Source organism: Mesoplodon bidens (genome assembly GCF_964165515.1).
Source record: "Mesoplodon bidens genome assembly, chromosome: 1".
In the NCBI taxonomy this organism is placed as follows: Eukaryota; Metazoa; Chordata; class Mammalia; order Artiodactyla; family Ziphiidae; genus Mesoplodon; species Mesoplodon bidens.
The window spans coordinates 213,107,774-213,123,662 of record NC_138176.1 but is presented as its reverse complement, the minus strand read 5'-3'; the positions used below and the strand labels follow the sequence as shown (position 1 = coordinate 213,123,662).

The window sequence follows — 15,889 nt, the reverse complement described above, 5'->3', positions numbered from 1 at the left end:
CCAGTTTATCCCTCCCCGCCTCTTACCTCCTGATAACCGTAAGTTAGTTTTCCATATCTGCAACTCTATTTCTGTTTTGTAGATAAGTTCATTTGTACTCCCCCCCCTTTTTTTTAAGATTCCACATATAATGATTTTCCTCATTTTTGATGACATTGACAGCTTTGAAGTGTTCTGCAGGATCCGGTCAGGTGTTTTGCAGAATGCTCCTTTTTTGGAGTTTGTGGAATGCTTTTCTCATGATTTGAGTGGGCTTGTAGGTTTGGAGGAAGACCCCAGAGGTCCCATTTTCATCACACTATATCAAAAGTACATACTATCAATGTGATTTATCATTGTCAATGTTGACCTTGATCATCTGGCTGACAAGTGTCGTCAGGTTTCTCCACTGTAAACTTACTCTTTTTTTTACCTTCTTTTCCATACTGTACTCTTTGGAAGAAAGTACTAGGGGCAGCCCGTACTTACGGAGTAGGGAATTATGTTGCTCCTCCTTGAAGGTGGAGCATCTATATAAATTATTTGGAATTTCTCTGCATAAGAGATTTGTCGCTTCTCCCCATTTATCATTTATAGCCATATAAGCACATGACTATTTATATTATATTTGGGGTTATAATCTAATACTACTTTTAAATTTACATCTACAAGTGTTCCAGCTTCAGCCATCAGAAGCTCTTTCAGTTGGCTCCTGTGCTCCTTTGACATACCCCATCCATGTGTGCATGTCTGTTTAAGCATTTCCTTCATTTCTGGCACTACAAGATGCTCCAGGCTCATCTTGTATGTTTTCACTCCCATCCTAGAATCAGCCCTTTCTCCAAGTGGTTCCTTTTACTGAAGAATGGTATTAGAAACCAAGATCTGAGCACAAAGTGTGCTCGTCCCTACAATATTGAGTCTTTTAATCCATGAACACAGAGTATCTTATATTTATTTAGATCTTTATTTCCTTCATCAGAGTTTTGTAGTTTCACTCATATAGATACTGTACATATTTTGTTAGACTTACACCTTTCTTTTTGGTGCTAATGTTTTCTTGAATTTTAAGTTCCAATTGTTTGTTGCTAGTAGATAGGAAATCAATTGACTTTTGTATGTTAACCTTGTCACCTGTGACCTTGCTATAATCACTTATTAATTCCATGAGGGTTTTTTTGGTTGATTTTGGGGGGATGTTTTTCATAGACAATCATGTCACCTGAGAACAGTTTTACTTCTTCCTTTTATTTCCTTTTCTTCTTACTGCACTAGCTCACTCTTCCAATATGATGTTAAATATATATGTGTACTTTTTATATTTCATATTCTTTTCTGAGTTGTTACTGCTCTTCAAATCTTTTTTCCAAGCACTTTATTTCTGAGTTTTTCTGTTTTATGTTGTTCTCCTAGCATTTAAAAAATTTCTCATTTTGAAATATTAGGTTATAGTTTTCATCTATTTTTCTGCTTCATATTCTTTTTTATTATAACAGCTTTAAATAGGATTCAATTACTATTCTTTTCATGGTGTATTTTTAGGCTAAATAAGTTATTCTATATGTGTAAGAGACAGAAGTGGGTAGAATAGCTTTTCTAGCTTCTAGAGCTTCCTTTTCTGAGGTTTTCATAAAATCCTGGTCATTTCTTAGCTCTGTCTCCTCTTCTTTTCTCCCACTTTTATGTGGACCTTTTTTCTTTGCCTCTGTTGTCCCTGTCCTGTTCAATTTGGATTCTACTCCCCGAAGTTTCTTCTTAGTGTTGGGCTTTTTTTCAGGTTCATTAAGTTTTGAGAGTTCTTGGACCCTCACACCCCATGAGCACTTCCAGACCTTCCTGTTCGTACTTTTGTATTCACTCTGAAATTAGATTCTGTCAGTTTTACTGCTAATCTCACATTGATCTCCCTTGCTTTTCAGTGAATACCTGTTGGCAGTTTGAAGTCCTCCCATTCTCATGGCCTTCAGCTGCTCTGTTGTCTTCCCACTATTTCCTCTTACACAGATGCTGATACTAAGTTGGTGGTTTGCTCCCACCTGTTCATAGTTTGAGCTTTATAAGGATTCTTTCTTGTTGTAGCCATGATTTGTTCTTGTAATTAGCGTCGTTCTGCTATCCTAGATGTTCTACCTGTTTAATGAAGAGATTCAGACTACACTGTCTCCATAGTCATCTTCCTAGGGTCTTCAATAACTTAAGCGGGGGGGGGGGGCGGTATAAGGTATTTTTTAAAACATTTTTAAAAACTTTTTCTATATTTCTGAAGGCAACCCAAATGCAAGTTGAAATGATTATAGATGATAGGTTGATTTTAGATACCTTTCACGTCATTTAAAAGAAATTAGGTTCTTTTTGGCTTTCTTAGCCTCAGATTAATTACCCACAAGTGTAACTCTATTCCCAGACCTCCCCAACCTACTGAAGAGTACTCTCAGACTTAATAAAACATCAGAACTCGGCTTAAAATAACTTGTGATGACTGCCCTGTTTTCAGGCCAAGCATCTTAGAGGATCTCATAATTTTATTTATTACCATATTTTTGTGTCCTAAAATTCTGTTTTTATCTGTACTACAATCTACAGTCCAATTTAACAAAGTGGCTGCCAATTGTCTGAATGTGGTCCAAGACATGTTTTGTTTAGCCTGCTCAGTACTTAAAAACAAACAAAATAGTTGCCAACACTTAAAAATCAGATTTCACGTAAAAATCCAGATTTCCGGCTGCTGTTAAAAAAACTGAGATCCGGGCTTCCCTGGTGGCACAGTGGTTGAGAGTCCGCCTGCCGATGCAGGGCACACGGGTTCGTGCCCCGGTGCGGGAAGATTCCACATGCCGCGGAGCAGCTAGGCCCGTGAGCCATGGCCGCTGAGCCTGCACATCTGGAGCCTGTGCTCCGCAGTGGGAGAGGCCACAACAGTGAGAGGCCCGCATACCACAAAAAAAAAAAAAAAAAATTGAGATCTGATGTCATTAGGCCTACTACTTGGAACTTGTACCCTGATTAAACAGAGTATGCTCTCAGGTTTGTGGCACTGTTCTCCTTGATAGCTTTCCTCATTTACCTTCTAGTCCTAATTGACATGATAGGTTTGTAACCCATGGTCTAGCATCTCTGATCTCAACCTCTTGTGTTGGCTTAAAGTACTAAATATGGGCTGATAATTTCTAGATCTGTTTCTTCTTAGATGTTCTGCAGACTCCTCAGAACCCATATATTCAAAACCAAACTAATTTTTCCAACCTAATTTTCTTCCACTATTCTCCAAATGACCCAGTTAACAGAATTACATTCCTACAGTTGTCCAAATTAGAAAAACTCTTAGGGTTATTCTTTCCTCTCTCTTTCTCATCCTACCCACAGCTTATCAGTCATGTACCAAACTATGACATGTCTTTGCTTTCACTGTTCCCAATATTTAATTTAATTTCCCAATATATAAATTTTCCCTTCTTGATCTCTGGAAAACTCCTATTTACTTTCCAAGATGGAGCAAATTATTCAATTTCTGAAACTATGTCCCCCACCTCCAGGAACATTTAGTTGCTCCTTTCCATGTACAGGCATCTCAAGTACATTATATGTTGTATGATTTTTAACACTGGCTCTCCCACTAGACTAGGGATTCCTCAAGAACAGAGATCATTATTTAGTTATCTTTGTATCAACAGTACTAAAACAAACAAAAAATGGAACTCAATGAATATGTCAAATTAAACACGAATTTTACAAATCAATGAAAATAAGATTATTTCATATTATGATTTTTACCTTCCTATATTTTCTGAATGCTTTCTATATCTTTGGTTAAACTGTTGGTTTTGGTGCTTGGTTTGGATTGACACTAGAATCATTTTAAATTTCGCACCCTATGATTATAAAGTTAAATGGCTATGTCAAAAGAAAACATTGACCCCACTGTTACAATATGAGGGTTTTTAAAGTAACTTAAAATTTTTGTTTTAAATATCTAAGGATATCAGGTATTAACGCTGAAAAAATATACATAATTATTCATAAAACAGATCCCTGAGGGGCAACTGAACAGCTGTTGAAAGTTCTGGCACATCACTATGGCCAGCCTGAGTTTAATGACCTACATGTGAAGGGCTACATATCCAATTACTAATCCTACCTCAGCTTACTCGTTGGCCTGATATGGAGGCAGCTGAAAAAAGATGCCCTACTAACAGATCAGAAATGGATCCAGACTTCTCTGCCAATGCTTAGTTAAAAGATCTTTTGGACTGGAGATAATGAAGAAGCAGACGTGGCTTACAACCATGTTACAGCTGACATAGTTTTTCAAGTAAAATTTGATGGTTTAAAGCAAGAGTGACTTCCGTTTTGTAACTAAATTTAGAGAAATTTCAATTCTTTAAGAAAACTCAAATTCAGAATTTAATTTTCTATTCACTGAAACCTTTAAACGTGTTAAAATGTTTTCAAATATCAAGAATAATTTACTTCAGAGTTCTTTCCATACTGAGATGGCAGTCTTCTATTCATTGAGTCAAACAACATTCTTCTCTTCGAATTCTTCGATAATCACCTTTTAGAAGTACGACCAGGGACTTCCCCGGTGGTCCACTGGCTAAGACTCTGCCCTTCCACTGCAGGGCCCGAGGGTTCGATCCCTGGTTGGGGAACTAGGCTCCCACAGGCAGCAAGGCGCGGCCAAAATAAATAAATAAATAAAACAAAACAAAGGAGGACCAAATTAAAAACAAATAGAAAATGACAATCTACCGGATTATGTTTCAGCCCTCCCTCAGTTGACTTGATCTATATATAGCAAAAAGATTACATAAGGTCAGGTATTATAAACAATGAGATGTCACCTGACGTTTTGCAAAATAGCATATGTAAAACCGCTCAAGAAATGAATGGAGAGTAAGACTTGCGGTTGTAAGCAAGAAAAAGATTAAACATTCCAGGTTTACACGCATCTTATTGGGAGTTTGACTCACTTTTAAAATTTAATTTTCCATTTGAGCTGTGTAAAATCATGTGCTACTAACAACCTTCTTCTGTATTAGTTACAAATAGTTTAGGCAAGAGATGCTTTCATCTCCAACACGGAAGAATTAAGAGCCCTTCATCAGTATTTCGCACTTGTAATTTTTAAGAGTAGGAATGTCTTAACATCCCCCGCCATCCCCACAGAAATACGAGTGAATATATGCCGCAGATATAACCTTGCCTTGAAGTGGAAAAACAGACATCAAGCAACTATCTCCCACTCCAGAAACCCTAACTCCAGACCCCGCCCCACATAAACTCCCGCCCCTTTCTCCCCCTGCGGGTACGGAGTTGGCGCAGTTAGCTGACGTAAGACGTAACCTCCGTAGCCTCCTACGCGTAGCTACCGTGTCTGCCTCTGGGAGTTGAAGTTTCCGAAAGAGGACCTTCTGGAGTGGTAAAGACCACTACAAAAAGCTTTCTGTGCGGGCTCTCAGGTTCCCCGACAACTCCTCCGTTCGGTAAGTCTCTTGGCATGGAGGCTATCGCTCGCCTACCCTTTGATATAATCCAAGCGCAAAAGGAGCGCGTGCCACTGCCGCCTTCCACTAGCAGTAGGACTTCCGAGGGAGAGGGGAGTGGGACACTGGAATTAGCAGCCGAGACCCAGCTTCCGAAGGAAGTGACGTCAGAGAGAGCGCCCCCTCGCCTTGCCAAACAGATTTTTGATTCGTCGGCTACAGTTTAATCCCGCCTCTGGAATGCGTCCGCGCTTGGGCGGCCTGTAGAGAAGAGTGGGGCGCGGCTCTGCCCACCAGCGTCGGGCCTGTCGCTGTCGACGTTTGCTTGGGGGTATCGATGCGGTCCCTAGCTTGTGAAGGGTGTGCGCTTCCCAAGAATGAGGGAGAGGGAAATCTGGACTTTGAAGGGCCTGAAAACGAGTTGTGGTTCTGCCACTTGGTGGCTAGAGAGCGGGAGCAAGTCGCTTCGCCTCTTTAAACCTGCCCTACCTCAGTTTTCCAAAGAGGGCTGACGTCGCTGAGCGCTCTGAAATGTGGGGAGAGCCCAGGGCGAAGTTGCTGCAGGTGCTGTCAGCCCCACGGTGGTGAGCTGAGGACGATTTTAAAAGTCCGTGGTGTTACTGGATTTCACTGAAATATTTTGTGTTAAAATTCGGGACTTTTTCTAAAGATATAAAGAGGATAGCGACAGAAGACTTTCTCACTTTTATTTTTCTTTGTTTTAAATCTTGCCCCGTCTCCCCAGCCCGGCCCAGCCCAGCCGTCTGCCTATGGGCCTCATAGCTGAACCGAGCTATGCACATTTGGCCCGCGCGTTTAAAGAAGGGTATTCTTTCTCTATCACCGTCAGGTCATTTAATACCATTTTGCAGTTATTTCGACATTCATTTGGATCTTTCTGGAAGGGAGGCTGTGTCATAAATTATGAAGACTTTAGCCCAATCAATAAAACCATGAATTTTTTTTTTTTTTAAACTTTTGGCCGGTCACTCATTATGATGTATGTCCACCTTGCCGGCAGTTGTGCTAAGAAGTGGGAATACAAGGACGATTGAGATACTATTTTTTAAAGTATTTATCCCATACCAAATTGCCTTAGTCATCCTTATCCAGTTGTTAATTTTATAAGACCATCAGATAACGTGGATCTGCAACTAAATGAAACATTTTTTTTTAAATTCAATGCCCCGGTAAACTAAATTTCACGCAATTATTTCTATAATTGCTACAAAATTTGTTGAACGTGGTGAATGAATGAAACTGAGCTGTGAGTATCACTGCATGTGAGGGAGGAATGCAAAACTCCATGGAGTTTATATTTTGCTTAACAGGTTAATCCAAACAAGCTAGTACATAGTGAAATGCTTATTGTATGTTGTAGGCAGTAGGAGTTGGTACGTATCTTTGTAAAGTATGCTGCAAGCAATAATTTATAGGATCTCAAGCTAGCATCATTTTTGTTGTGCAATGTGCAATGTAACTAGCTTATTCAAAGCTTAAAAAAAATTCTCTTACTACAGTGCATTTTCTTAATTGGGAATAACTTTAAAAATAATAGTGATAATAATGTTGACTAGCTCATGACCTTTTGTATTTGATAGGCTGTTTAAAAACATTAGTATGAATGATAAGCAAATTAGATTTAACTTAGACTTCTTAGATAGGAAAGGCGAAAGCTCCCCCTGGTGTGCATGAGCTGTAAAACATTGCTATACTTTTCTAAAATTTTCACATGATAAAGCGAATCAACACTTGCAGTTTGGAACAGAGTAGAGAACTAGCAAAAAATGCCACTGATAATAGAAATATTCTCTCTTAGAATATTAATCACTGTTTCATGAAGAAAGCAATTTGTTTCCTCTGAATTTTAATTGTGCCTTTACGTTTGCACATTTAGCTTAATGGGCAGGTTTAGCTTATGTTTTCTCCACCCTGTATTGTTTTGAATACATTCATTGCCCATTTTTATTAACGTACTATCTATGGAAAGGAAATAAAAGTGATCCTAGGGGTCACAATATATAGTTAAATTTTTTCTTCTGATCTTTTCAGGCTTACTGTGTTTCTCCTGTCTCCTGTTCCTTAAATTGAATGCTAACCTTATTTTCCAGATTAAAAAAAAATTAGCGAATGCACTCAAGGTTATACATTTACCCTCAGTTACCTTTTTGGCCTGTAGTTCTCTCATCCTGTTATTTGTATCTAAATGCTCGGACATACTATTTTTTCGTTCTATTTTTCTGTCTGAATTCTGAGTTAGATTCTGAGAATGTCTTCTAATTCATCAATTACCTCTTGGACTCCAGGTAATCTGGAGTTTGTCTCATATGTTGAAATTTTTATATCTTCATTTCCTGGTTTCCAAATTGGTTCTTTTTTACACATTCTTGTTTTCCTATTTTTATGCCTGCTTTTGTGTCCCAATTACCTGTTTTGTTTTTATGGTTATTACTCTTCATGAGCTCTGAAAGATTTCAACCAAACTTATTTTAAAGTCATTTTCACATTGCTCTATTCAATTTTTATAGAGTGAATTTATCTCCTTCTTGTTGATTTAGCTGGGGTTTTTTTTCATCATTTCTGTCTTTTTGTAATTTTGCTTTGCAGACTCATCTTGAATGGAATTATAACTTCCCTCTCCAAACTACTGATTTTGTGGTTTCTCCCACCCATGACCCTTTTCAGTGCTTCAGCCCACAGCAGAGCTTATATATGTGGTTCAGAATTCTAATCATGTAATAATATAAGTTCATATGTCACCTCATGCTGGACCCAGGTTGTAGCCAAGAGGCTGTGTCTTGTTTCCTTCAGATTTCCCCCAAGTAGTCAGTTTTGTATAAGCTATAGTCTATAATTTTACCTGTTTTCAGGCTTTTTTCATGGGAAGAGGAGCCCCACCCCTAACACTAGTTTAAGGGTTCACCTTAAACTGTCTCCCATCTTTCTCCCACCCTCAGTCTTGTATTATTCTTCTTCTCTTTACTTTAAAGCTAGGAAAACTAGCTGCCTTTACACAGAAGACCCAGTTCTTAACCTGGATTTTGAGAGAGGCTGTACCTTTTTTGTTTCCCCTTTTTATAGTTTATCTACTGATGTCATGTATTTCAAGATTGGGAGGCAGGGTGCATCAAAACATGAACTTTTGGCAATGATCTCTAGGAAGTCTGTCCCAATTTTTTTGGTACAGAGGCATAAGAATAGAACTGGAGCTATTTTTTTCTCCTTATGTTTCAGTGCCACGGGTCTTTTCAGAGCCCTCCAACAGCAGGGTTAAAGCAACACAGCTCTTTAACATTCTTTGGAAACCCTCATTTTCTAAATAAGACTTTGGATTTCTGGGAGGTGGTAGAGTTTGATGTGGGTTGGAATCTTAGCTCCATCACTTCATTTGTCTATTCATTCAAGTATTTTGAGGACCTACTTTGTGTGACATTTGCTCTAGGTGCCTTGTTTCTTAGGAATTATTTAATAGCTTTCTAACTTTGGGCACGTTATTTAACCTTTGTACCTCTTCCTTTGCAAAGTAGGTATGTACTATCTACTTCATAGGGTTTTTATAAAGAGTAAATTAGGTAATACATTTTTTATTAAGCATAATAAGAATTAATGTTTGCTCTATTTTCATTACTTTAAAAAGTCCTTTGTAATATCATATTCACTCATTTGTTTATTCTACCAATGTATAATAAGCATCTACGAAGTGCCAAGCACTGTATTAGTATTGACAATATAATGTTGGGCAAAATCAGACTTATCCCTTACCCAATGGAGTTTCCAGTGTAGAGTCAAAGTTGAGTTGTCATTTCTAGGAGATGTTCTCCCTAAGGAGAACTGTTTGGTTGGTGGCATAAGGAAAACTTGTGAATTCTTACTTGTATTACTAAATGATTTTTTTCCCCTCTTAGTAATTTTGTGACCTAGTAAAATGCCAGGGCTTTTGCTTCAGCCCCTAAAGCATGCATCTTAGAATTTCTTGTCTTTCAGTCAAAATTCAGTAAACTTTCTAAGTTTGCTTTGGTTATCCCCATATGTCCTGTTATATCATTGCACTTTTAAAGAAAGCAAGAACCATATAATAAAACCACTGCTCAAATTATGTTCTGCAAAGGTTTTTTCCTTCCATTATCTGAATTGTGGGGATTGTTCTTTTTTCTTTTAGATGTTAGCTTCTCTGCACAGACTTGTTAGCTATCTCTGTAAGAGGGAAGAATCATATATTTTTCTATAAGGCCAATAGAACATTTGCAAGCTTCATGCTTAGTCTTTGATAGGGATAAATAACATACATTCTTAAGCTTTGATGTTAAGAATCAATTAAAGAGAAAAGATATCTCATATTTCTAGCCCTTTCCATAATCTGAAAGCAAGTTCAGTTCTAGGCAATGGATATGAAGATGTGGGTGTTTAAATCCAAATAAAGATGTTTGAGTTGGCCCTAAGTATTCCACAGCTGATTACAGAGTCAACTTACATATTTTGTTTTTCAGCTGTGACTTAAGTGGAAAATTGACAATTACATATTTACAATGAAATATATTGGGGTGGGGGCAACCAAAGTTGTTCTCTGCACTGGCCAAAAGATAGAAATATATAGCATGTCTGTTGTCAAAACCCAATTGTTGAGGGTACGCCCAGATAGTGAAAGTAATATTTTTCTTGTATGGACAGCATTAAAGACAAGTACAAAAAGGTGTCTTCCATCTCTTAAAAAATAGTATATTTTTTTATAAAACTATACTTTCATTATATAAAATTTAAAAATGCAGAAAGCCATGGGTGGGTCAGAATTAAAACGTGTGTATGTATTTTTTAAAAACAAAATTGGACATTATGTATTGTTTTTTGCTTTGATTTTCTTATTTAACATAACCATTTCCCTTTATCATTAAATAATTTTGGGAAACATAATTTTTCTTGGCTGTTTAGTATTCTAAGCCAGTGTTATCAATGAACTTTAATTTATATTTAGTCCCCATTTGCTGACATTCAAGTAGTTTCTAATTTTTTATTGTTAAAAATAACAACAGTACATATATCCTTTTGCATGAACTTTGTGTGTATTTCTAATTAATTTACAGGAATTTATTCTAAGGATATAAATTACTATGTGAAAGAGTATCACCACCATTTTGAAGCTCTTCAAACATTATAGGTCTGAGTAATTTTCTGGAAAAATTGTGCCATGGCCACCAGTACTGTATGAAAATATCCCATTTCATCAAATGATCTTTGCCAGTAAATGACAATTAATTGCCCAGATTTGCATTTTTATTCATTACTAATATGGTTTAATTTTAATCACAGCCTTCAGTCTTTTTTTTTTTTTACTTTTTTTTGTGTTTGTAAGTCATCTGTTCATGTCAAAGTTGCTTTTCAATTTTTCAGAGGCATCAAATAATGTCATCTGAAATATTGCCAGCATTTAGTGAGACTTCTAATGTTGAAAGAAAGCAAGACTTAAATGAAGACCAAGAGGAGAATCAGAAACCAGGATTAGGTGAAGGGTTTGAACCAATATCTAAACGGCAAATGAAGAAGCTAATGAAACAGAAACAATGGGAAGAACAAAGAGAACTCCGCAAGTATGTATCAAAATGCATGTATTCTACCCCTATTCACGGGGGTATATTCCAGTATACCCCTATTGGAATGTTGGACCTTGCAGTAGCCCTTTGACATATTAAAAATAATTGTGTTAATTAAAATTCGGGCTCTACATATTGTTAGCTAACATTGTCAATTGGCTACTAAAACTCTATGTGTTTTATTTTTTTAGCAGTGTTGATGAATTTACACTGTACACTTTTCTCACCCAGAACCTATTGTGAGTAGCAGCACAATTTCTAAAATAACTGATTTACAAAAGGGATATAGTTAGCATCCATGTCCTAGATATGGAACAAAAATAACCAACTCAGAAAGATCAAATTTGGGCCTAACATTGATTTTGCTAGAAGAACTATTGCAAGTTTTGGTGAGAGCAGTTAGGCTGAAGCTGTCACTGTATAAAGACAAAATTTACTAGAAGAAAATATTGTTGATGCAGATGAGAGAAAAAAATATGACTTTTTTTTACAAACAATTTTACTTTTAAATGGGAATAGTTTTTAAAAAACCATTTTATTTTATTGAGGTATAGTAATTTACAATGTTGTGTTAGCTTCAGGTATACAGCAAAGTGATTCAGTTATATATATACATGTATAAGTATATACATGTATATATATTCTTTTTCAGATTCTTTTCCATTATAGGTTATTTCAAGACATAGAATATAGTTCCCTACGCTATACAGTAGGTCCTTGTTTATTTTATACATAGGTAGTATGTATATGTTAATCCCAAATTCCTAATTTATCTCCCCACTCCCCTGCTATCCACTCTCATAACCATAAGTTTGTTTTCTATGTCTCTGAGTCTACTTCTGTTTTGTAAATAAGTTCATTTATATCATTTTTTTAGATTCCACATATAACTAATATCATAAGATATTTACCTTTCTCTGACTCACTTCACTTAATATCATAATCTCTAGGTCCATCCATGTTGCTGCAAATGGCAATATTTCATTCTTGTTTATAGCTGAGTAATATTCCATTGTATATATATATCACATCTTCTTTATCCATTCATCTGTCGATGAACATTTAGGTTGCTTCTGTGTCTTGGCTATTGTAAATAGTGCTGCTATGAACATTGAGGTGCATGTCTCTTTTCGAATTAGAGTTTCCTCCGGATATGTGCCCAGGAATGGGATCGCTGGACCATATGGTAACTCTGTTTTTAGTTTTTTAAGGAACCTCCATACTGTTTTCCATAGTAGCTGCACCAATTTACATTCCCACCAACAGTGTAAGAGAGTTTCCTTTTCTCCACACCCTCTCCAGCTTTTTTTGTTTTTGTAGACTTCTTAATGATGGCCATTCTAACTGGTGTAGGGTGATACCTCATTGTGGTTTTGATTTGCATTTCTCTAATAATTGGTGGTACTGAGCTTCTTTTCCTGTGCCTCTTGGCCATCTGTGTGTCTTCTTTGGAGAAGTGTCTATTTAGGTCTTCTGTCCATTTTTTGATTGGGTTGTTTGGTTTTTTTGATATTAAGTTGTATGAGCTTTTTGTTTATTTTGGAAATTAAACCCTTGTCAGTTGCATCATTTGAAAATATTTTCTCCCACTCCATAAGTTGTCTTTTTATTTTGTTGATGGTTTCCTTTGCTGTGCAAAAGTTAGGTAACATTTGTTTATTTTTGTTTTTATTTCCATTACTTGAGGAGATGGATCCAAAAAAATATTCCTTCTATTTATATCAAAGAGTGTTTTGCCTATATTTTCCTCTGGGAGTTTTATAGTATCTGGCCTTACATTTAGGTATTTAATCTATTTTGAATTTATTTTTGTATATGCTGTTAGAGAATGTTCTAATTTCATTCTTTTCCATGTAGCTGTCCAGTTTTCCCAGCACCACTTATTGAAGAGACCATCTTTTCTCCATTGGATATTCTTTTTTTTTTTTTGCGGTATGCGGGCCTCTCACTGTTGTGGCCTCTCCCGTTGCGGAGCACAGGATCCGGATGCGCAGGCTCGGCGGCCATGGCTCATGGGCCCAGTTGCTCCGTGGCATGTGGGATCTTCCCAGACCGGGGCACGAACCCATGTCTCCTGCATCGGCAGGTGGACTCTCAACCACTGCGCCACCAGGGAAGCCCTCCATTGTATATTCTTGCCATCTTTGTCATAGATTAGGTGACCATAGGTGCATGGGTTTATCTCTGGACTTTCTATCCTGTTCCATTAATCTATATTTTTGTTTTTGTGCCAGTACCATACTGTTTTCATGACTGTAGTTTTGTAGTATAGTCTGAAGTCAGGGAGGATGATTCCTCCAGCTTCATTCTTTTTTCTCAAGATTATTGTGGCTATTCAGGGTCTTTTGTGTTTCCATACAAATTAAAATAATTTTTTTCTAGTTCTGTGAAAAATGCCATTGATAATTTGGTAAGGATTGCACTGAGCCTGTAGATTGCTTGGGTAGTATAGTCATTTTAACAATATTGATTCTTCCAGTCCAAGAATGAGGTATCTTTGCATCTGTTTGTGTCATCTTCAGTTTCTTTCATCAACGTCTTAGAGTTTTCAGAGTACAGGTCTTTTGCCTCCTTAGGCAGGTTTATTCCTAGGTATTTTATGCTTTTTGATGAGATGGTAAATGGGATTGTTTCCTTAATTTCTCTTTCTGATATTTCATTTTTAGTGTATAGAAATGCAACAGATTTCTGTGTATTAATTTTGTATCCTGCAACTTTACAGAATTCATTGTTGAGCTCTAGTAGTTTTCTGGTAGCACTTTAGGATTTTCTATGTATACAGAATTACGTCATCTGCAAAGAGTGACAGTTTTACTTGTTCTTTTCCAATTTGGATTCCTTTTATTTCTTTCTTTTTCTTTCTGCCTGCTGTGGCTTGGACTTCCAAAACTATGTTGAATAAAAATTTTACTTTTTTTATATGGTTATAAATGTAACTCAAAAATCATGTAGGAGAAGAATGATAAAAGTAAAATTTATCATAACTCTCAAACTCAGTATTTTAAAAGTTTTGTAAGTACGTCTAACGTGCTAACAATAGTAAATAAAATTATTAGTATAGTTCAAATTTGTGTAAAAAGTACTATACTGTTTTTGCAAACTCATTTATTATGTAAAGCTTTTAGATAGATTATATAAAATTGCTGATGTCTGACAATTTTTGATCCATGGAAGTGGCAATTTTGTTATGGTTTAGTCTGCTAATTTTAAAAAGTAATTGTTTCTTTGTCTATTTAGAAAAGTATTGTAAATGTATGAATATACAAATAATGAAAAGTTATTTTCAATTACTAATTTTAGACAAAAGCGGAAGGAAAAACGCAAGAGAAAGCAATTAGAGCGACAGTGTCAACTGGAATCAAACTCAGAAGGAAGTGACAGAAAACGTATTCGAAGAGATGTTGTTTACAGCCCACTCCGCCTTATCATTGACTGCAGTTTTGATAGCTTGATGGTATTAAAGGTATCATGAATCATTGTCAGAAAAATCCTGTAACTGAACTAGGCTGAATAATTTTTGCTTTAATATGTAATATGACTTTGATATAACTTTATGTGCTAAAATGCATCTTTTTTTTCTTTTAATTGTGGTAAAATACATGTAATGTAAGATTTACCATCTTAACCATTTTTAAGTGGACAGTTCAGTAGTGCTAATTACATTCATGTTGTTGTGCAGCCAGTCTCCAGAAGTCTTTTCATCTTGAAAAACTAAAATTCTATCCCCACTGAGTGAACAACCATTTCCATTCCCCCTCCCTCAGCCCTTGGCACCACCATTCTACTTTCTGTCTCTATGAATTTGACTACTCTGTGTACCTTATGTAAGTGGAATCCTACAGTATTTGTCCTTTTGTGACTGGTTTATTTCACTGAGCATTATGTCTTCAAGGTTCACCCACATTGTAGTGTGTGTCAGAATTCCCTTATGTTTTAAGGCAGAATAATATTCTAGTGTATGTATAGACCACGTTTTGTTTATTCATTCATCTGGTGTCGATCGACATTTGTGTTGCTTCCACCTCTTGGCTATTTTGTTCTTTTTTTGTGTGTGTTTAAAATTTTTTTATTGAAGTATAGTTGATTTACAGTGCTGTCTTACTTTCTGCTGGGCAGTAAAGTGACTCAGTTATACATTTATACATATTCTTTTTCATATTCTTTTCCATTATGGTTTATTACAGGATATTGAATATTATTCCCTGTGCTATACAGTAGGACCTTGTTGTTATCCATTCTATGTATAATAGTTTGCATCTGCTAATCCCAGACTCCCAATCCATCTCTCCCCCACCCCTCCTCCCATTTGGCAACCACAAGTCTGTTCTCTGTGTCTGTGAGTCTGTTTCTGTTTCTGTTTCGTGGATAAGTTCATTTATGTCATATTTTTAGATGCTACATGTAAGTGACATCATACAGTATTTGTCTTTCTCTCTCTGACTCACTTCACTTAGTGTGATAATCTCTAAGTCCATCCATGTTGCTGCAAATGGCATTATTTCATTCTTTTTTATGGCTAAGTAGTATTCCATTGTATAAATATATCACATCTTCTTTATCTGTTCACCTGTTGATGGACATTTAGGTTGCTTCCGTGTCTTGGCTGTTGTAAATAGTGCTGCTCTGAACGTAGGGGTGCATGTTTTGTTTTGAATTATAGTTTTCTCTGGATATATGCCCAGGAATGGGACTGCTGGATCATATGGCAACTCTATTTTTAGTTTTTTGAGGAGCCTCCATACTGTTCTCCATAGTGGCTGTACCAGTTTACATTCCCACCAACAGTATAGGAGGGTTCCCTTTTCTCCACACCCTGTCCAGCATTTATTATTTGTAGATTTT

General features: G+C 36.5%; 1 protein-coding gene across 8 annotated transcripts in view; it reads left to right on the top strand.

Moving 5' to 3' along the window:
• Positions 1 to 5,358: 5,358 nt before the first annotated feature.
• Positions 5,359 to 15,889, top strand: part of TRMT10A (tRNA methyltransferase 10A) — a 35,711-nt gene continuing 25,180 nt past the window's right edge. The window contains exons 1-4 of one of the 8 annotated variants that reach the window (XM_081224588.1): positions 5,715 to 6,046; positions 10,541 to 10,614; positions 10,848 to 11,044; positions 14,348 to 14,510. In XM_081224588.1, coding sequence (XP_081080714.1) covers positions 10,860 to 11,044; positions 14,348 to 14,510 — 348 coding nt within the window. In that variant the 5' untranslated portion in view covers positions 5,715 to 6,046; positions 10,541 to 10,614; positions 10,848 to 10,859. The other 7 variants (XM_081224590.1, XM_081224589.1, XM_081224586.1 and 4 more) reach the window with 7 other exon arrangements.